General features: G+C 41.9%; 1 protein-coding gene and 1 long non-coding RNA gene across 4 annotated transcripts in view; one reads left to right on the plus strand and one right to left on the minus strand.

Annotated features, from left to right (window-relative positions):
- The window catches only part of ITGA9 (integrin subunit alpha 9), a 505,378-nt gene that overhangs the window by 446,315 nt on the left and 36,113 nt on the right, over positions 1–22,950 (plus strand). Inside the window, exons 26-27 of the mRNA XM_075586544.1 lie at positions 5,796–5,897; positions 17,723–17,842. Coding sequence (XP_075442659.1) covers positions 5,796–5,897; positions 17,723–17,842 — 222 coding nt within the window. The remainder of the gene's footprint in view (positions 1–5,795; positions 5,898–17,722; positions 17,843–22,950) is intronic.
- The window catches only part of LOC142487350 (uncharacterized), a 176,006-nt gene that overhangs the window by 110,463 nt on the left and 42,593 nt on the right, over positions 1–22,950 (minus strand). For all 3 annotated transcript variants that reach the window (XR_012799201.1, XR_012799202.1, XR_012799200.1), the window contains exon 3: positions 17,716–17,830. This is a non-coding gene — a long non-coding RNA (uncharacterized LOC142487350). The remainder of the gene's footprint in view (positions 1–17,715; positions 17,831–22,950) is intronic.

Consider the following 22,950-nt stretch of genomic DNA (forward strand, 5'->3'; position numbering starts at 1 on the left):
TAACATAACACAATTAACCTATCTGTGATAGGCTAATAGTCTTTTTATATTGTTTTTATATAATTTTGCACCTCAAATATATGGCATGTAAATTATGCAGTTGATCTTCAACTGTTCAATTTTATCGATTGGCAACATGATAAACCCCAACCTGTGAGAATTAGAATTGGAAAAATGGAGAACTAGATCATTTTATACATAAGATCTCTCTTTGTGTAGACAGTGGGGCCTATGTTAGTAGCCTTCATAAAAATAAAATCGCCCTGCTCTTTAATCCGCCAGTTTTCTGAGCGTTGCAATCACGGTATTCAGAAAGCCTCGATTACCATGTGATAGCAAAATTCCTAAAACTGGTGAGTAGCTGGCGGCGTGATGATCGCCTCTCTCAAAAGGCCAAATCCGGCGATTTGTTTTAGCTGCAGAGAGCCGCCTCTCCCTGCACAAATTTTTTTTTCATTTTTTTTAATAACTCCCTATAACGGGGTCTGTATCTCGAGAACCAGGGGTCCCCGGACCTGAAATCAACGCGGTTCTTCTCCGGAGACCCCCTGCTCAACTACACTAGTATTAAAAATGTATATTAAAACAGCTTCATTATCTTAGCAGTGAGCTGCTAAAGAAATGAAGGGGTTAAACATCAATAGCCCATTTCTTGGGGCAGAGGGGGTGGATGAAGGGGGTAATAGTCCCAGGGTTCGTAGTGGATCCGGGGTGGGTGATTAGGCCTCCCGGGTGGGTAGCAGGGGAGGGTGGGTTAACCCCTTAATTACTATAGCGGTAACCGCTAAGGTGATTAACGGTTTAAGGGCCATTAGAGTGTATTTTTTGTTGTATTCTTGCTGGCATCGGAGGACATGGCCCTACAGTATGCGGACGTGGACGCCCTTCATGATGCCAGGGGTAAGTAGAAAGGTTTATTTACTTTATTTATGCTGGCTGGCTAATGTTTCATTTTATAATGGGCAAATGCACTATTATCCATATGTGGATAATAGTAATTTTGCCCATTACTGTATGGTATGTGTTGGGGGGGTTGTTGGGGTAGAGGAGGTGGGTAGTAGGGTTGTTGTGTCTGAAAATATTTATTGTGGGTAGCGGGGGTGGGTGAAGGTGGCATTTGGCCTTTGCTGGGTGCTAATGCCTACCGTGTGGGTAGTGGGAGGGGTTAACCCCTTCATTACCATAGCGGTATTAACCACTAAGGTAATGAAGGGGCTAAATCCACCCGCAACCCCCCCCCCCTCCGCAAGGCCTAAACACCCACCAAGGGCCAAATGCAACCTTACCCACCCCCGCTACCCACAATAATGATGGCACTGGTAGTTAACCCCTTCATTAACCTTAGCGGTTAGCCGCTAAGGTAATGAAGTTGTCTGTAAATGTTTTTTTATTGCATGGGATTCATGCCGGGGTTATCCGGAGCTGATATTAATGGGTATCAGCTCCGGAAACTTCCGGCATCAATCCGATGCAGGTTGTCACCACCTTCATGCCAACTTTTCTTGGTGGGAGGATTGTGAGAGAAAATCGTCATTCTAGTGCCTCGATTAGCCTCAATAACCAACTCGAGGCTTCTGGAATTGCACGGATGTGACAACCTGCCAATAAGTGGCTTATCGCGGCTCAACTAGCGATTTTTTTTTGGGGGGTGGGGGGAAATGCCTTTATCGGCCACTTATCAAGGCTTACTGAATAGCAATAGGCCTTTTTAGTGAAAAGGCCTCCATAAGTGCCTTATCGAGGCTTATAGCACAGCCCCCAGAGTCCTTAATATGGCATTATACTTATTTGCAATCAAAGCCTTTCGTCTTAATGATTTTCGCTTGGTAAGAGAGCAACTACCTTTCATGGCAATAAAATAAAGATTTAGAGGAGGGAATAAAATAAGGAAGGAAGGATAATATATATTTTTTATAGCATATAATAAAAAATCACATTGACAGATGCTTATTAAAAGCGCAGATATACTGTAGTATGTTACATATTTTTTTCTCTGGAAGAGGCAACTATTAAAATAAGCTTACAGGAGGAAAAAATGTAATGAATAAAAATGTGAACAGGACTAAGGCTTTCAACATCCAACTATAATGCATGTTGACGCCATTCATTTTCCCAGGCATTGGCATAAAACTAAGGTGTGGTTTGTTGAACGTGTTACTTGCTATTTGGAAATTAATTTAGCTTTGTCTGCCCTTCTTCCCAGTCTCACAAAGTCAAGTCTCTTCTTTTTTGACTGACAGGGCAGTAAAGATAGCAAAGAAAACAGGAGTGGATATGATATTGCTGTGTAAGCTAACGTAGGGGGTTTATAAATAAAAACCAGTATGTTAAAAAAAATAAAAAATACAATTCTGAACAAGTCCATTACATATTATAAAAATGAAACTGGTGTTTTAGAGTTGCAGTTTCCCATCAGAAAATATATTGCAGTTACATATAAGTTAAAGAAGCAGTGCCCACCTGACCCCACTTTGCTTTACCAGGATGGAAAGAGGGAGTCCCTGGTACACTTCTCACTGGGGAAGGTAGCACTGGTACTTGCTGACCTCACAGCTTCCAACTGGCCCGTGCAACACAAGGGTTTAAAATCGCCATTTTTTTCCTACCTGGGGGGCAAGGAACAGGCTTGTACATGAGGAAGCAGAGGGTCCCTGGAGCTTAAATTAGCATGTTTCCACTCCACTAACTACCTACATCCCATCTGGATACAAAAACGGGAGGGGATGAAAAAAAAAAAAAAAAAAGGGAAGTGGACGGCTGCTTTAAAGGGCTTTGTTAAATCATTGTACAGATTTGTTGCATTGCTCTTTTCAAAGTGTATCTGAAAGGTTAACTGCAAACCAATCCTCCCACTTCAAAGGCAGGAATTTCTCCTGATCTCTGACCTTGGAAAAGAGTCGGTGCACTTTTGATGAGCTCTTTGTGTTAGGCCGAGTCCATAAAAGGACAGGCCGCGCTGAGCCGTGCGGACACTCCGTGCTGAGCCCCTGCATCCTCAATGAGGATGCCTTGAGAGGGGGCTCACGCGAGCGTCCGCAGGCATGCGGAGGCGCTGGATTTTTCAGCCGACAGCCAAGCTGTTTTTCAGCGCGCTGTTGGCTGAAAACATCCAAATCAGCGCGGAGCAGCGCCAACGTCACGGCGCCGTTGACGTCGGTGCGTCGCGGGCGATTGGCCCAGCGACGTCACTGCCCCGCCTCCTTCAGTCTCCCCCCGCCACCGATCGCGCCCGCTGGCTCGCCTGCTGAAATCTGCGCGATTTCATGCCCATGCAGGCGAGCCTCAGCGTCAGCGCGGCTCGGAACTCCTCACCCCTCTAAGGCCCCAGCCTTAGAGTTGATGCACGTTGCTACACGATAATAGTTATTTTCCTCTTTAAACCTGGCAATGTAGCCAAGACACAAACATTTGTAGACAGACAGTTTTGCAGGTATCCTGTTGAGAAGACATATTTTTGATAAAAAAACAAATTATTATTTTATTGCATCCTCCCTCCAAACGGCCGCTGCCAAACAGCAAACAGAACTCTTTTGTGTTTGACAGCTTTCCTGTACTGTGCAATCCTTGGCGGAAATGAAATACAATCATGCTGCACAGGACAAAAAAAAATTGTGGATACAAGAAGAAAAAAAAAAAAAGGAAGCAGGAAAATAACTTCCTGGAAATATTCAATTGATTATTTTCAATGTGAAAATAAATAAAACATGAGTGACACCAGTAGCTTTTTTTTTTTGTTACTTAGATTTTTATTGATCATTTTATATACATAAAGAAATAGGGTATACAAAACAGAAAACGAACCAGCAGCTTTTTTTTAAACCATTCACGGCCAACATGCTCTCTGGCATCCAAGTGGTTAATTCCCAGCCTCGCTTCTGACTAGATTTACTAAATGTTTTTATACGTGCACAATCGCACTTGGGCCCAGATTTTCTATGCTCCGTTTTTTGACGTGGTGTCAACTTCAGGTACGCCACCTTAATAGTAAAGCTGTAGTCATGAAAGCAGGTAACAACTTAATTTTTTTTTTTAACACAGAATTGAAGCAGGAGGTCTCCGGAGCTGAACCCAATTAATTTCAGCTCTGGCGACCCCGTGCTTCCAGACATACAGACCTCCGAAGAGGGTGCCGGTAGCTCACAAGCTTCACTGAATAATGTCACAGCTTCGTATTGGCCCGCAGGGTGCAAGAGATTTGAAACTCCGCCATTACGTGATCCCTGCTAGCCAAGCTGGAGCGACTACCGGCACCCCCTACAGGTCTGTATCTCTGAAAGCAAGGGGGGTCCCCAAAGCTTAAATATACGGGGTTCAGCTTCACAAACACCCTGCTTCAATCCTATGTTATACATTTTTTTTATGGATTTCCACTTTAACCAAGTAAAGACATGCAAATTAGCTCATTGCAGTCCAAATGATATTTTAACAGGATAAACTAAGATCTGTTGAGGTTAACGCTGGAAAATTATGCTACTTTATTAAAGTTATATTCGATTTTTGGCATTACTCAGAGCCAGACTGTGAAATAGGGAGCTGTCTCTCCCAGAACAGCCCTATTTTAGTGTCTGGCTGGGAGTAACCGGGCTTAAATAACGCTGCATTATTTAAAAATAACGCAGCGTTATCTCAAAATAATGTTGTGCTAATCCTATGCTAATCATCTTAATTACAGCCATTATTTTTGCCTGCCATTAGTTCAGTGAATCAGGGAAAATAACATATGTTCCTTTTTTAAGTAATTGTCAGATTATTTTCACTGGTTTAATGGACCTTAATAAATCTAGCTTTTAGACAGGTCAGTTCAGGGATGTTCGGTATTTAAGCGATACCAACATGCCAGATGGTAAAGATTTCTCAAATTAACACATGCTTAACCAATTAACTTATCCTAAGGCAACTTGCCTAGGGTTGTATTGCTCTGAAAACCTGGCCTGTGGGCAGCCCTTGAGGACTGTACATGGGTCATGCATAGTTCAGTAAATCTAACTAGTAGATGGGTAAATAAAGTTACCACTTTTGGTAAAAACAATTTAAAAAAAAACAATCACTATGCAATGACTGGACTCCGGTTTCAACCAAAATGACTACTGACATCACTACTCATTAATATACATACAGTACATGTCAGTATATATTGCCCAAAGTACTATGACTAAGTGGTGGCATTAAAAAAGCACCTTATGTCCCATTCACTTCACTGAGCCTAAAAGTTGTCTTATAGAGTAGGACTCCTTCGGAAATATGGGTCTCTGTCAGAAAGTCATATCATTATCATTATCTGCTAACTGCAGAGACAGCAATCTGAACAGGAGGAAGGAGGAGGAAGACTTTCTTTCCTGTTCAGGGCTGTGGCTATATGGTCATTGTAACCGTGATCACATCACCCTGGTTTCAAAATGTGTGGTAATTTGTTTCCCTAGACATTACGGCACTGAACGGGTGAAAAACGCCATGTATTCATTTAGTGGAAATTGTAAAATGTCACCTATGGAGTGGTACATCAAATATTGAAATCACTGGTTTAAAAAAGGTTGGCTAATGCTAAAAGGTGAAAACATAGTCATTGGTGACATCTAAAGATGATGCCAATAATATATATCATCTCTTACTGTTCATGCAATGTCTTGTATATAATGTATAACCCTGCTCATTTAATGTAACCATGTATTTGTCATCATAACCCTGTGCCCAGAACATACTTGAAAACGAGAAGTAATCTCAATGTATTACTTCCTGGTAAAACATTTTATAAATTAATTAATTAATTAAAAACTTTCTCTGCTTTTATCCCACAGGACAGTTCATCAGTGATCCAGTTTGTCACAAAAGCTATGGTGAAAGTAAATAGAAATCTGCGAGCTGTAGAAGTGCCTCATGGGAATTCAGAAAATTCAACAGTGAGTACACATCTGCATACTGTACCTAATCTGTGTCCCGTTTAAGCCACGTGACTCATATCATATTGGTACTGCAATTACATTTGTGCGTTAAAATATTACTTAAGTAATAATCCCCGAAGAACAGGGCATTACTGGCCAGTAACCCAGCCAGGGCATTATTGACCAGTAATTCTCTGTTTTGAGGGGATTATTACTATTATAGGCTAAATGTAGGCTTTTTAAATAAAATAATAGACACTATTGCATAGATATATAAATAAGAACCACGCTGATGCACCTGTGTAGGAAAAAGAAGTAAAGTAGCAAATGAGAGGGGAGAGAGGGAAGAGAAGAGAGATGTGGAGGGGTGGGGGAGAAGAGAGAGAGGTGAGGGGGGAGAAGACAGAGAGGTGAGGTGGGTTGGAGGAAAGAGGTGATGTGAGGGGGGTTGGAGGAGAGAGGTGAGGGATCGAAGAGAGGTGAGGAGGGGAGAGAGAGGGAGAGAGAAGAGGGGGCAGAGAGAGGGGAGGAGAGATAGTGGAGGAGAGAGAGGGGGACAGAGAAAGAAGTGAGGGGGAGAAGAGAGAGAAGTGAGGGGGAGAGTGGAGGGGAGAAGAGGGGGGAGAGGAGGCTGGAGGGGAGATGGGGGAGAGAAGTGGGGGGTGGGGCAGTGATATTAACTACAACTAAATAAAAAGCAAATACAATAAAAAGCAAATACAAATTACCTTAGCACAAGCTATAGAAGTGGTGAGAAATATTACGAGAGGGAGAGAGAGAATGTGAATGTGCTAGGAGAGGAGTGGAGCTTGGACCAGGAGAGGTATTTACAGTTAACCGTTTTATTTGGCAGTTTTTTTTATTTCAAATTCTCAGCGGGCTCCCCCTGCATCTCTGAAAGGTGACCTGGCAAGTTGCCAAAAATTACTGAATGAATAATGCCCAAAATTCTAACCAATCAGAGAGCAGGGATTCAATAATGGCCGGAATTTTACAGCTTGAGCCTTTAATATTCGATAACACAACTAATTTCTTTTTTACATTCCAAGCCGCTTTAAACCATTTTTAATTAAAAGGAGTCAGCGTAGTATATGCAAGGTGAATATCTTTGCCAATTCTTGCTTTACTTAGGAATGGAGAGAAAGGAAAGGAGAAGGGGGTGGGGTTCCCTTCAAACAACAAGTGGAGAAGACACCTGTGCTTAAAAAGGAGCACCCCCGAGATGCCTGGAAGACATGCTAATAGGATATGCAAAGTATATTTTAGTTACTCCTATTAGCATATATCCCAGGTGTGCCCCTTTTTGTGCACAGCTGCCACAAAGAAACTTAACTTTCAAAGCAAGAAATTCACCCATCTCTACTCCTGAGTAGCCTTTACCAAAATCTGTGATGTGTTGCTGTATTCCATCATATTTGTTATTGTGCTGTTCGGAACTAAATCTTTGGAGCTTTGGACCATTTCAGTAAACGTGTGGCAGAGAAAAGCCAAAGAAGGAGTTTGGCTGAAATGAAGTGTCAACACTAATGAGCATTAGCTGTCTTGTTAGACCTATAAAATCCCTGAGGCTGAGTGGAATTCTGCTCCAAAGCTGGAATGGGAAAGGTGCTAAGGTATGTGGGAGACAAACCCTGATAAACTGTGCTGCAGTGAGCTTGTGAAAACAATAATAAGCAGAGTCCAGGCCTTTTGGCTCAGTGTAGTTAGGCTTACAAAGTCTACAAGTTGATATGCATGAGAAGGTGTAAATGTTCTTTTTCCCAATGCAAGTCTAGGGAATATATAAGGATGCTAATTATCCCTGAAAATAATTTTACATGTATACTTAGCAGGTTTGCATATCAGACTATGGACCTTATTCTATATCCGCCGAAGCAGCTGTTTGCTTTGTTTTTGACTGAAAAATCCCCTTTAACTTTACTACTGTAAGGATTTTCGGACAATAACAGCCCAAATTGCTGTTTTGGTGAATATAGAATTACCCCCTATGACTTTTATTTGGTATGCAATGATGACGTGTTACCCCTTCTCAGGAAGACAATACCTGGAGCTGAAATGTTCCCAAGCAAAAGCATAACGGCGTCTGCTGCAGTTTGTCTTAATGTGGGTCATTTGTATTTGCATCCCAGTGCCAGAGCAAATGCTTTTCTGGATTGTCTTTACACTTGGCAAGGGATCTAGCAGCGGAATTGTTCTAATGGCTCCATTCTACTTCCTCGCCCCCTCAGAAATGAGAAACTAAAATATGTTTTTGCAAGAGAAGGTCAACAATATTATACATTTTCCCTTGACATTGGTGTTTGGCATAGGCGTCTGAACTCTTGGCACAGGTATGTTGAAACAGCCACTTTAAAGGGGAGGAAGTTTTCTTTTCCCTCTCAACTAAGTGAGACTCCCTAGTTCTGGAGAGGCCTGCAACACATTGTTTGGTAAAAAGCACTTAGGGACTTCTTTTCAGAATGGATTCTTAAAAATCAAATTGGATGTCTGACAATGTTTAAAACATACTTAGCAGTAACCCTTTTGCTTAATGTTTCTCACATCGAGGGTTAGAGTTCTTTGGATTTTTACCATTTATAATGTTTTCACTAAAAAGAAAAAGGTTAACAAGCGTTTAGGAAATTAGACATAATAAGATTTAAAATGAAATCTACAGCCATATCATTGCACTATCTGGTCTCTGGCCTCAGGAGGTGGCCATCTTTGATTTATGCCATTTGTGAAAATGACAAGATGCCAAAATCTATTGAAACTGTTGCCCAAATCCCATTTAATTTTTTTTGGGGGGGGGCTGGGATTATCACCACTCTGATGGATGAAGGATTTTTACCAGGGAGAAATAATATATATATATATATATATATATATATAAAAGAAATTATGACGGAGTCTCCTACATAGAGAGGCGAAATTGGTTTAGGATTAGCAGGAATCTATTTTTTTCCTAGACAAGGTCAGGGGAGCCGGAGGAAAGGGCAGAATTGGGCTGTTACTACAGAAGCAAAATATACATTTTGATTGGAATTGACCTGATTTGATTAACCAAATTGATACAAACACTGTAACACAGGACCTCATTCTGTAAACTGCAATAGCACCGATCAGGCGCTATCACACGAAGAACCCAATTGCCTTTAATGTAATCTATTTTATTTATCTTTTGCATCGCTTTCCATTCTTCTATTGGCAACAATAGTAACACAGCATATTATAGTATAATTCCAAATTTCACAGAATGTTCAATTATATTTGATGCTATATGACAAACTGCACAATATAATTGCCAATGACAAGACCACATTTATTTGAATGCACCTTACCAATCCATTTACTGCATTTGTATCTGATTATAAGTTGTTTTTTTTACACATATAAATACACTAATACAATTTTTTTTACTATTTGTAAGCAGGAAAAGGTTGTTGTAATAAAAAAGAAAGTGACCTTTAATTGTTAACTGATGTTAATAAAAAGGGATGCATGCTTTTAGGACCACTCAGTTCCCTTCTTTAGGCATCTAAAGTGGAACAACTCACCACCGCCATCTGTCCGCAGCCAACTCACTGCCGCCACGGGTAGCTCACCACCGGCTTTCTCACTGCTAAGATAAGTTACTCATGGGTTAACTTTATGGGGTTTTAAGGTAGGGGGTAAGGTTAGGGGGTTAGCGTAAGGACTTAAGGGTAGGGATTTTAGGGTAAGGGCTTCGGTTATGGGTTTTAGGGTAAGGGGTTATGGTTATGGGTGTTAGGGCAAGAGGTTAAGGTTTTTAGGGTGAAGATTAGGAAGGGAGAGGTCAGGAGCAGCAAAAAAGCAGCAGTTTGAAATTGAAGAGCAGACAGAAGTTTGCAGATACAAAATGGCTTTATTGGGACATGCAGCAGAGAGTAATCTCTGTAGAAGAAACCTCAATTTCAAACTGCCGCTTTTTTTCTGCTCCGGACCTCTCTCTTCACTCTGCTACTTCACATTGCCATCCAGGAGGCACATCACTGAGGGACTATGGGAGTCTCCAGCGCCAACAGACACGAGAAGCTGCATACATTGTTGCTTGGCCAACTGTTACACTATCTTTCCGGAGGTTCATCTAGAGGTATAGTAAGATCATTGCTCTATACCTCTAAGGCCGCGATTATAGTGGCGGCGCACATGTGCTCAATGCCACGTGCTGCCAGAACAAACTAATAGAGACCAATGAAGGTGCACATAGTGCGGTCGACCAAGAGCTAAGGAGCGACCGATTACAGAGCAGACAACTGAAATTGTTTTTGTAGTGCAACGGCCGCGTCACGTGAGCGGTTCAGCCAATGAGGGAGAAGATAAGACTCTATGGAAGCTCAACCTAGAGCGCACGGCAGGCACTTGCTCATTGTGAAGGTTAGCGTTGGCATTAGGGGCTAAGGTTAGGAGTTTTGTGGTAAGGGGTTAACAGGTTAGGAGTTTTAGTGTAAGGTGTTATGGTTAGGAGTTTTAGTGTAAGTAAGGAGTTAAGGTTAGGAGTTTTAGTGTAAGTAAGGAGTTAAGGTTAGGAGTTTTCGTGTAAGTGTTGCCCATCTACCCCCCCCCCCCCTAAGTGAGATTGGGGGGGTATGCTCTTATCAGCTACTCTGGTGCTGTTTCTTGACCTGCAGGTAACAGGAGGGCTTAGCGCTCTGCGGTGGTGTGAGGAGAAAACAGGACAGGAAGGACAGGTTACCTTGATCTCTCTGGGTGCAGTGCCTCCAGCCAGCAGGAATCCCCTGTAGATATTCAGGGGATGGACCCTTACTGACACTCCTTCATTCTCATAGACAGGAACACACACAGCATGTCTTTTTCTGTTCTTTATTGACAGTCAGCTCCAGGACAGAGAATAGCAGGGTTCACATGTTTCTCATCATCATCTGCTAATGTCTCTCCCTATTTCTCTAACTCAGAGCTCTGCCCTAAGCAGCATAATTCCCCTCCCTCCCAGCCCCTCATGGGTGGGAGGGAGAGACATCTGCCTCTCTATCTGCTCACTCCAATCCTTCCAGAAATCAACTGAACTAATTTGGGAGGATGTCACAATTTGGTATATCTTTGGGGAGTGTCTCTAACTCTGACTTATAGTAAGCCCGAGCCGAACACAGATTGGCCCACACACTGGAATGTACTTTTCAACACCCAACCTTACACCTGCTGTACAAACCAAAGTTTCTGAATGTCTCTCTGCTATATCATCCTGGATGGCCCTCCGACGCCTTAAACTCAACATGGCTAAAACAGAGCTCCTCATACTTCCTCCCAAACTTGGCCCTACTACCTCCTTCCACATTACTGTTGGAACTACGATCATTCACCCAGTAGCCCAAGCACGCTGCCTAGGGGTCACATTCGACTCCTCTCTCACATTCGCCCCTCGCATTCAAAACATATCTAAAACGCCCTTTCCTCTGTTGCTCGACTGCTAAGGCTGAGGCCCCGCTGTGGTCGGCGGCGCACGCGGCAGCGTGAGCACGGGCCATTAGCCCCTTACCTAAAGTGTGCTGGTCCCCGCTGCCCCCTTCCGACAGGGCTGACTGCGTGCTGTGACGAGTCAGCCTGTCGGAACTACAAGCTCCTTGTGATAGAAGCGCTGACGCGTCACGTGGCACGCAGGGGGACCAATCACAGATTGGATCCCAACAGCCAATCAGAAGGGAGGTACTGTCAACCAATGGGAGCAAAAAACAAAAACGACACCCAGAAATACAAGCAGGTTTTTATCTTGATCTGTGGAGTTACAGTATATAATCAAATCTTATTATGTCATAATTTGCTATACAGGACTTAATATATTATCCTGCCAGGACTAGATTAACTTTACAAAATCAAGTAAAACTCTATATTCATCCTTAACAGAAACTAGTTGGTGTGTTATAGTATAAGAAAAACTGCATTATAGTATATCAGGATTTTAGGCGTCTTATTAGATTTGTAGCATATGACAGGAGCTTATAAGAGCAGAAACACACACCACCATTTGGGTGCTGTGTCTGTGTGGCTGCTGCGCGGTGTTTTTGGGATGGCCCCGCTCCCACGTCATGGCCGCGCCCCCCGTCCCCCGACCCATTTTGGCCGCACCCCCCGTTCCGCACCGAAAAAAGTTTCCTGCAGATCGCGGAGCAGTGAGATGCACGTGCTGCCGGCAAGCAAGACAACCGTGCGGACACGTGCAACGGGGCCTTAGCCTTAAACTCTGACTCAGGCCCTCATTTTCTCCTGTCTTGATTACTGTAACCTCCTGCTGTCCGGCCTTCCGGCCTCTCACCTGTCTCCCCTACAATCTATCATAAACGCTGCTGCCAAAATCACTTTACTCTTTCCTAGATCTGTCTCAGCATCTCCCCTCATGAAATCCCTCTCCTGGCTTCCGATCAAATCCCACATCTCACACTCCATTCTTCTCCTCACTTTTAAAGCTTTACACTCTTCTGCCCCTCCTTACATCTCAGCCCTAATTTCTCGTTATGCACTATCCAGACTCTTGCGTTCTTCTCAAGGATGTCTTCTTTCTACCCCCTTTGTATCTAAAGCCCTCTCCCGCCTTAAACCTTTTTCACTGACTGCCCCACACCTCTGTAATGCCCTTCCCCTCAGTACCCTACTAGCACCCTCTCTATCCACTTTTAAGACCCACCTTAAGACACACTTGCTTAAAAAAGCATATGAATAGCACTGTGGATATTCTGAACACATGATACATAAAGCTTGGCCCCCTGCAGACGCACTTACCAGAACTCCCTCCTACTGTCTCTGTACGTTCTCTCTACCTAACAATTAGACTGTAAGCTCCTCGGAGCAGAGACTCCTCTTCCTTAATGTTACTTTTATGTCTGAAGCACTTATTCCAATGATCTGTTATTTATATTATCTGTTATTTATTTGATTACCACATGTATTACTACTGTGAAGCGCTATGTACATTAATGGCGCTATATAAATAAAGAAAACACAGAACCCCAGTAAGCTCTTTTTGGGAACCCCTGAGGTTTGGGGTTCTGTGTTTTGTTAACCCATTCTCAGCTGTTCCAGCTGGTGGAGGTTAGTGGCTCCTCCTTCCCAGGTTTTAAGCCCGCCCCTCCCCACTTCCCTAGTTTGCAAGTGCCTCATTCTGCTGGATATAGACCCACTGTGGTCTTTCTCCCTCCTAATAGAGGTAAATGAGAATTTTAATCCTAATAGAGGTGTATTAGTATTTTATCTGGTAGTGTTAGGACTTGCGAACAGGTGTCTGCCTTGGCGTGGCTCGCAAGCTTACAACGCTTTGGCCAAAGGGTTAAACTAAATGACCCTACTTCAAGAGAATATATAGGTATTTTACTGTGTATTTCTGTCATGTTGGATGTAGCATTGAGCTTCTCTGTCGTCTGTTGTATAAATAAAGAAAACAAAGAAAATATATAAATAAAGACATACAATACATACAATCCACCCCTCAGATTGACATCCTCAGAAGTTGCTAGGCCTGCCCTTGAATACTGATGACATCATTCAAGGACACACACACACACACACACACACACACACACACACACACACACACACACACACACACACACACACACACACACATACTTTCCACTGCCTGCACTAACAGGACTGACAGAGGAAAGGCCCAGAGAAAAAGGAGTTACTGCCGGCAGGCTATGTTACATAAGTAAGGAGTAAAGGTTAGGAGTTTTAGTGTACGGAGTAAAGGTTAGGAGTTTTAGTGTAAATAAATAGTAAAGGTTAGGAGTTTTAGGGTAAGTAAGTAGTTAAGGTTAGGAGTTTTAGTGTAAGGAGTTAAGGTTAGGAGTTTTAGTGTAAGGAGTTAAGGTTAGGAGTTTTAAGATAAGTAGTTAAGGTTTTTTGGGTGAAGATTAGCTTTCACATTTGTGGTTAAGGGCTGGGACCCGCTGCGCCCGGTAGCACAACCGCGTGAGCACAACTCACTATTGCTGTTTAGCCTCACGATCCGGTCCCAGTCCCTCCTCACTGCCAACTGACTACGTACTGTGACGCGTCAGCCAGCAGGGGATACCAGAGAATTGTGTTCCCGTGCGGCGACGCGTCACATGGTACGCGAGTCAGCCAATATGGAGTAGGGGAGGGAAGGAGCTAGATGGGAGGCGACTTGGGCGGGGAGCAGGGAAGGAGCTGCAGGTTAAAGTGTGTGTGTGTGTATATGTATGTATGTGTGTGTATGTATGTGTATATGTATATGTGTGTGTGTGTGTGTGTGTGTGTGTGTGTGTGTGTGTGTGTGTGTGTGTGTATGTATGTGTGTGTGTGTGTGTGTGTATGTATGTGTGTGTGTGTGTGTATGTATGTATGTGTGTGTGTGGGGGGGTGGACGACACCACGATCAGATCCCGCCCCCCTCCCTCCCACTCCCGCCCCCCTCCCTCCCACTCCCACCCCCCTCCCTCCCGCTCCGGCTCCCAGCTCCCTATAGACCGCATATCGCAGTCTGTGTCTGTCAGTGCCCGCCTGTCTGCAGTGCGGGCGCGCTGACTGAGGGAGCGGGGCCTTAGCCTATGGTTAGTGCTTTAGGCTAAGGGGTTAACGGGTTAGGGTAAGGACTTAACATTAGGAACTTTTGGGATAAAGGGTAGGTTTAGGGGGCCACCTTTGCGGCGACATGCCCGGCGACGAGCTGGCTGCAGAGGAGTGGCTGCAATGCGTTGGCTGTGGCAAGTCATCCTCGACGCTTGCGCTCTTTCAAACATCAGTTAGGTATCACTATTACCTTACTTTTTGTGCGTATTTATTACAAAAGCTTTTTTTGTCTACTCCCCAGGCTATTATCTTCTACTTACGACTACTTTTTGTACTCTGTGATATATAGGTATGGCCTCTTGTCTTGACTCTACTTATCTGTATAACTACAGATGTAGCCAACAGTATTACCCCAGAATAATGCAATAAATAAATTGATAATTATTGAATGCGTTAAGGAGAGAATGCACACATTGCCATTGTTTTCAATTGAGCTCACAGTAAAACTTACAGTAATACGACAGTAGCGTTAACGGGTGCAAATATCTGCTACATTTATAAATTCACTGATGAGCTGTAGATAATTAAATAAGAGCACAGTTTATGTTCTCAGTAATCCTGAATGTTTTTCCCAGGTTAAAGCTAGAATGATATGGACTGATTGCAACAGGTTTCTGCCTTGTTTTTTGGAATGAATTTACAGTAACCTATATGTGTTAAACTAATCTAATGTTAATATTGTGAACCCTGAACATCTTAAATTATTTTTTCTTCATTTTCTTTTTTTTAATTTCTTTCCTTTTTTTGTTTTAATGTTGTTTTATTGTTAAAAATCATGATTTCCTTGATTTTAATTATGGTAACCTTTAGACTGCATTGGGCTCTAGGGAGAGCTCCAATTTTACCTCTTTTGGGTGTCCTATAGGCATAGCTATGAAGTCATGGGGTCTGCTATGTCCTAAAGACGCAGCTTGTTTTTGTAGGGGAGAACGCGACCTGTCACTAAGTGGAACTGAAGGTGAGGACTCCTCCCCTTCCATTCCATCATCAGTGACGGAGTGATCACGTGACCGCTTTGGTGACTTGGTCACATGATCACGAGTGCTGGAGGGGCAGTGGCACTCTGGTGCTCCGGCCCCTCCGGAATTAATCAGGTTAATATATTTTAGATGTAAAAATAAAAACTACGTTGGCAAAGGCAAGAAGTGATCTTTTAAAATAACTAAAAATATAACGATTTGAAGAAAACAAAAATGGCAATCCGCTGCTTTAAAAGGTCATATTTAATTTGCATTCTACGCTCTACTTCTTAATAAATATATATATGTGTTTTAAAAGGTGTGTCCATTCAGCCAAGAATATAGCAACATTCTTAAGAATGTCAATTGGACAATAAAATGTTTTCATAAAGCTTAGGATTCTATGCATGGAAATATGTTAACACATTCAAATGTGAAATTCAGTAGCCTGCAGGAACCATAAAAAGCATTATGTATGCTGGCGTACCTGCAGCACGTTTTTGGGAGCTTTGGCGTGCAAAATATTCTGCAACCATAATCCTTTGGAATGCATTTTACAATGGGCCTTTCCCCGCCTGCCTTCTTCATTGTCCCCTAAAGGGAACCCCACCTTCTTTATTATTGTAACATATGCACATTTTCTTCTCTACTCTACATTTTTTTTTGGTGTGCCAAGGGTCATGTTCAGGGAGCATTTTAAGACTTGGTTTGGCTCTGTTTGCCCTTTTTTACTTATCTTTTCACTTTTTACTTATTCTCTCATAGAATGCAATTGGGAACAATCCTCAATACAAACCACAAATATTCGCACTTAACCAGAAATAGGTGAAAATTGTTGCCTTCATTTTTCTGCAATGGCCCTTTATCCACAATAAAGTACATTTTCACTGGACTCTAGCTTCCAGATATTAGGAATTATGAGCTGCTAGAGTTAGCTGGTAGTTCCAACATTGGATGCTCGGAAGATGACCCAAACAAAGCTTCCCTGTCCGACTTAAAGAGGCACTCCAGTCTGGCTGCTCCAGAAAACCATCAGGTCTCTATTTGCAAAGAATCGATGGTCCCACACCCCTTAAACGTACTTTTCCAAATACTTCCTTTGAGTTGTCAAATATTTTACCATACAACTATTTTTATTCTAGGAAACAGTCAGTAGGAAATGAGATTTGGAGGGAAATTATCACTGCTTTAATCTCTTTCCATTTTTATCGCGATTATTTTCTGGATATGATGAGGGCAAATGCTATCCATTTACATACTTGTTATTTCCTTAAATGTGCAATTCCCTCTACACCATAAACAATATATATTTTTAATTAAAAAAGGTTGTCCCTCGAAAATCCTTAGTCTCACTGACCATCCCTGCGACCTTTTATAGAACGTAGATAGATGAATGATGAAAGCAGCACTCACATCACATGGTCTTGTGAATATCAGGAAAATGTATTATTTATAGGATGAAAAAGTCCAAGTAAAGGACCGAAACTGTGACCATATAAATAATAAATTTTTCTGATTATTCGCACACCATGTGAGTGCCGATTTCACCATTCATCTGTCTGCAATCCTGCTGACCACCACTGGCATATCATCAGACTTGGAGATTTTCTTTTTGTCTTACACTTAGTAATGTCAAACCTTATAATTTCCATAGGTGTGCTATAGTTGTGTCACCCTATATACAGTACAAGAGCAAAAGTTAAACATATGCAGCATGTTGAATAGAATTAAAATAAGAAGCAACGAATTGCATTTGAATAGCAAACTTTTAGAGTCGGTACCCCGCAGAGGACTCAGGATATTCTTCTCTTCAGGAGCTCCCCCTCTTCCAGTTTTTGAGATATGTACAGTACTTTTTGAAGTGTTGGTAACGTTAAAGTAAGATCACAGATGGCTGCCACAGTTGTCTAATAAGAAGCCAATATATTATGCTCTAGTGACATTGTGGTTTCCTGTGGGACCATGGGAGTAAGGTGTGGGTGGCAGACACATTGATTTCCCAAAAGAGAACAGAAACACCAACACATAAAGTAAATATCTGAGCAACCCTGGAGCTAAAGAATTTAACTCTTGTAAACCCCTGGTTCAGATTCTGTAAATAAAAAACATAACAGATAAGGGACAGAAAGATGGGTCTCTACGGGATGTGTGTTGGTATGTTTATACTCAACAATCATGCACATGCCATCTGCAGCAAAAATGATATGTACTGCAGATGTTTATGTCCATTCCAATGTCCTTCCATTGACCATGCTTCTAGTAGAACTACAGTACTTTGCCTTCAATTGTATGTTCAGTATGTGATAACAATGTCAAATATCTCATCTAATTACCTTCTAGGTGGTGTTTGAGGCCTTGCACAATCTAGAGCCACGCGGTTACGTTGTTGGATGGATCATTGCCATCAGTTTGCTGGTGGGGATTCTCATTTTTCTGTTGCTGGCTGTGCTGTTATGGAAGGTAAGTTACATGATAAATATGCTGGTATTTATTAAAACATATAATTATTATACAGAGCTATTCAAATGTCACAACAACTATGAGCTTAGGTTCAAATACACTTGGGTTAAGAAATGCTTGAGTGGAAATTTTGATAGCTGCAGGCTGGGTGATCTTGACTATTTATGGAGTTGTGATTAATTGCTTCTAATAGAAAAGCTTTTATGTATTAATTTTATCGCTTGCAGTACATAGTGAGATAATGAATAATCCATAGCAATGCACCAAATTATATTCTAAGTGTATGTATTTGACTGTGTATGTGAAGGCACATAATGAAAAGGGCAAAGTGTCAGAGATGGAAAAACAGGTGTTGATGAGGGGTTCTGTTTTTACACAATGAGGATGGGAAGTATTTGGATGTAGTTACACCTAATTATCCTGCTTTCAGAGTCATTGTATCGAAGTAAAATTATAATATGGCAAATGGTAGGGACTCGGGTATGAGCTGTAGTTTTTCAGTTGCTTATACAGTAATTATGGCCAAAAAAATTGACCAGAGGGTTATTGCAACACAATCATAGGTTTACAATTACAATGTAATATACCGGTTGTAATTCACAACATGTATTAACTAACTTTTGAAAACAAAATAGTACATTATCTATTTTGATTCTTACTCTGCTCAATTGTGTTTTATTGTTTTAAATGGTCTGGCTCTCCAGAAATGTTGCATTAAAGTATACATTGGACATTTTAAAACATTAAACCATGTCAACTATGAAGTTCAGCTTGAAGCTTTAAGTGAGTGTCTAGTTCTGGGTCAATAACTTGAAACATCAATGACCGGCATTCACTAAGCACTGTTCACTTGAATGACAGTTAATGCTGGATCTTAGTGGGCTACCCTGCATCGGTGCTTAGTAAATATCCCCAGTGCTTTGATTGGAACATATATTATTGCTGAGTACATTTCTGGAGTAGAAAAAATGTACAAATAATGTGCTCTGCTCTTTACACCAAAGTCACTACAAATGACTCAATGAGATTAGAGTGTGCGCCTAGTGAATCTTTAGGCTGACCTTGAAGTCCACAAATATGTGTGTACTCTACTTTGCCTTGAGCCTTCGACAATAGGATGAATGAGATATGTAGTAATTTACAGAAGTCTAGGGAATTGCACTTAAGAGATTGAGCACTGCAACTTATATGACTGTCGACTGTATCTTGCAGTACCACCAACTGTCTCTTTTTTTTTGTTTCAAATATTTTATTGGGTTTTACTGCATGTAAAAAATCAACACTTTACAGCAGTTATCGCATACAGTTACATAACATTGACTCTCCATGTCTACATCGGCTGATCCATGGTTCCAATGGCCAGTTGGTATATAGATATAAATCTAGTGATCATCTAAGTCAACTCTTAATTTTTTTTATACAACTGCTGAATATCAAACTTATTCGGGGAGACAGACAAAAAGAATATAGAAAATATATTACAAAAATGAAACCACAAGGAGAAAAGGGGGAGGGGATTAGCGGGAGAAGGGGGGTAGTGATCTCTCTGCCCCTCTGTTTACAGCCCAGTTCTGGTCTAGTTTATTTCGGATAATTTTATTGTTCGATCCATGGTTCCCATGTTCTATAAAAGTTATCCGTTGATTGTTTCATAAAGGCTGTTAGTTTCTCCATAGTCATCACCTCATTAATTCGCTTCTCTACTGCACGTCTGGATGGAGGGGCTATTTTCTTCCATGAGGCTGCTATTGATCACCTGGCTGCAGTCAGTATGAACGAGATCAGTCGTCTCAGAGAGTGACTCATATCGTCTACTGGCTTTGCTAATAAGTATATTAAGGGATCTACTGGGATTGTCATTCCTGTTGTGTCTTTAATAATTTCTTGGATCATAAGCCAAAAATGTTGTATTGCGGGGCATGTCCACCATATGTGGTCCATATCCCTGTTCTGCCAAAACCCCTCTAGCACAGATCTGGGACTTCTGGATAGATCTGTCTAAGCCTGTCCGGGGTTAGATACCAATGGAATAAGATTTTATATTTTTTGTTTTCTTTTGTCATGGTGCAGATTGAGGTCCTGTTCACATATTCTCAAATATCTTCCCAGTCATCTCTATCAATAGTGATATTTAAATCCTCTGCCCATTTGAGCATATCATTATGATCTGGTGTGTTTATCGATGCTTCTATTCCTAGATATATTTTCGTAATCAGCCCTTTCTGATATATTCCTCTACGACAGCATGATTAAAAATTGGAGATTTCAGGAAAGACTAAGCTACGGGATGTTTTGTATAGGAAATATCTTAATTGAAGGTATTTAAATAGATGGATATCAGGAGCCTCATATTTGTTGTGGAGTTCTTGGAAGCCGAGAAGCTTCCCCTTATTCAAAAGCTCTGCTACTATCTGGATGTTTTTAGTTTGAAATTGGTCAAATTGTTTTGGTTCGCACCCACTGGGGAAATCTGGGTTATTGAAAAGAGGAGTGCGTTGGGACGGGGACGATGTGAGCTTGTATTTTCCTCTGGTTCTGTTTCATATGGTCCATGTGCATCCCATCGGGCCCAATTTGAATCTATTAGTATCTGAATTCTGTCCCCTGGGGGACCACAGGGACTTTGCTAGCGGGGTATCCCTTGAATAATTGGATTTGATACTCAGCCAGCAAAAGAGCTTCGGGTCAGCGTTCCAGATCACCACCTGCCGTAGTTGGGCTGCCTGGTAGTATTTTAGTACATCTGGGACCCCCATACCCCCTTTTGCTCTTGAGGCCATCATGACCGATCTCACCGTCCTAAGCCTCTTGCCCTGCCAAATAAATTGGAAACTTTTTCTTTGTATGTTTTTTTAGTTCAGAAATTGGTATCAGAATTGGGAGGGTCTGGAAATAGTATAACAGTCTGGGGAGTATATTCATCTTGACTGATACTATTCTCCCAATCCATGAGATCTGGTATTTATCCCAGTTTTGTAGGTCTTTCTTGATCTTATCAAAGAAAGGGGGTAGTTGCATTGAAAAAAGAGCCATAGTATCTGGCTATTTTGACTCCCAAATATTTAATGTGGGAGGAATTCCACTTATATTTAAAGTTCGATTGTAATAGTTTAATATCTTGGGGTGGGAGGGTCAAGTTGTTTGGGAGTTTGACAGAGTTAGAATAATATCATCTGCGAATAGGCAGACTTTGTAATCTATATTGCCTATTGGATACCCTGGGCATCCGGATTGTTTCTAATATTTGAGGCAAGAGGTTTGATTGACAGAGCAAAAAGGAGGAACGATAGGTGTCAACCCTGTCTCGTGCCATTTTTAATTTTGAATAAATCTCGGTCGTTTCTGGGAAGTTTGACCAATGCTGTAGGATTCTGATATAGGGCTCTAACACCCTCTAGAAATGGGCCCCCAAATTCAAATTTTTGCAATGTTCAGTCTAATAATAACCAAGTTATCTTGTCGAATGCCTTCTCCGCATCCAGGATCAACAGGACATCCTTGGTCCCGGTTAGGTGTGCACATGGTCAATGATATCAATTATCTTCCAGTTGTTGTCCGAGGCCTGTCTACCCGAGATAAATCCCACCTGATCTATATGGAATTTTACTATAGATCTTGAGATCTGTGTTTAGCAAAGATATTGGGCGGTAACTGCCACATTTGAGTGGGTCTCGGCCTTCTTTATGAATTATGGCTAGATTTGCCACGGCCATGGATGCTGGAATCGGCTCGCCATTTAAAAATGAATTAAATAATTCCAACATACATGGAGTAAGAGTCGAAAAGGAATTTTTTATTGTATTGTATGTATGTCTTTATTTATATAGCGCCATTAATGTACATAGCGCTTCACAGTAGTAATACATGTGGTAATCGAATAAATAACAGATAATATAAATAACAGATCATGGGAATAAGTGCTTTAGACAAACATAACATTAAGGAAGAGGAGTCCCTGCCCCGAGGAGCTTACAATCTAATTGGTAGGTAGGGAGAACGTACAGAGACAGGAGGAGGGAGTTCTGGTAAGTGCGTCTGCAGGGGGCCAAGCTTTATGTATCATGTGTTCAGAATATCCACAGTGCTATTCATATGCTTCTTTAAGCAAGTGTGTCTTAAGGTGGGTCTTAAAGGTGGATAGAGAGGGTGCTAGTCGGGTACTGAGGGGAAGGGAATTCCAGAGGTGTGGGGCAGTCAGTGAAAAAGGTTTAAGGCGGGAGAGGGCTTTAGATAAAAAGGGGGTAGAAAGAAGACATCCTTGAGCAGAACGCAAGAGTCGGGGTGGTGCATAGCGAGAAATTAGGGCTGAGATGTAAGGAGGGGCAGAAGAGTGTAAAGCTTTAAAAGTGAGGAGAAGAATGGAGTGTGAGATGCGGGATTTGATTGGAAGCCAGGAGAGGGATTTCAGGAGGGGAGATGCTGAGACAGATCTAGGAAAGAGTAGAGTGATTCTGGCAGCAGCGTTTAGGATAGATTGTAGGGGAGACAGGTGAGAGGCAGGAAGGCCGGACAGCAGGAGGTTACAGTAATCAAGACGGGAGAGAATGAGGGCCTGAGTCAGAGTTTTAGCAGTCGAGCAACAGAGGAAAGGGCGTATCTTTGTTATATTGCGGAGGAAAAAGCGACAAGTTTTAGAAATGTTTTGAATGTGAGGGGCGAATGTGAGAGAGGAGTCGAGTGTGACCCCTAGGCAGCGTGCTTGGGCTACTGGGTGGATGATCGTAGTTCCAACAGTAATGTGGAAGGAGGTAGTAGGGCCAGGTTTGGGAGGTAGTATGAGGAGCTCTGTTTTAGCCATGTTGAGTTTAAGGCGACGGAGGGCCATCCAGGATGATATAGCAGAGAGACATTCAGAAACTTTGGTCTGTATAGCAGGTGTAAGGTCAGGTGTTGAAAAGTATATTTGTGTGTCGTCAGCATAAAGGTGATATTTAAACCTAAAAGATGTTATTAGGTCACCTAGAGAGAGTGTGTACAGAGAAAAGAGAAGAGGTCCCAGGACCTGTATTTATAATACATATTTGAAAGTCCGTCTGGGCCCTGGGATTTTGCCGCTTTTAGTGATTTAACTATGTCTACTAATTCAGTCTGGGTAATTCTTCTATTTA

This window comes from Ascaphus truei, chromosome 2 (assembly GCF_040206685.1).
Source record: "Ascaphus truei isolate aAscTru1 chromosome 2, aAscTru1.hap1, whole genome shotgun sequence".
Lineage (NCBI taxonomy): Eukaryota > Metazoa > Chordata > Amphibia > Anura > Ascaphidae > Ascaphus > Ascaphus truei.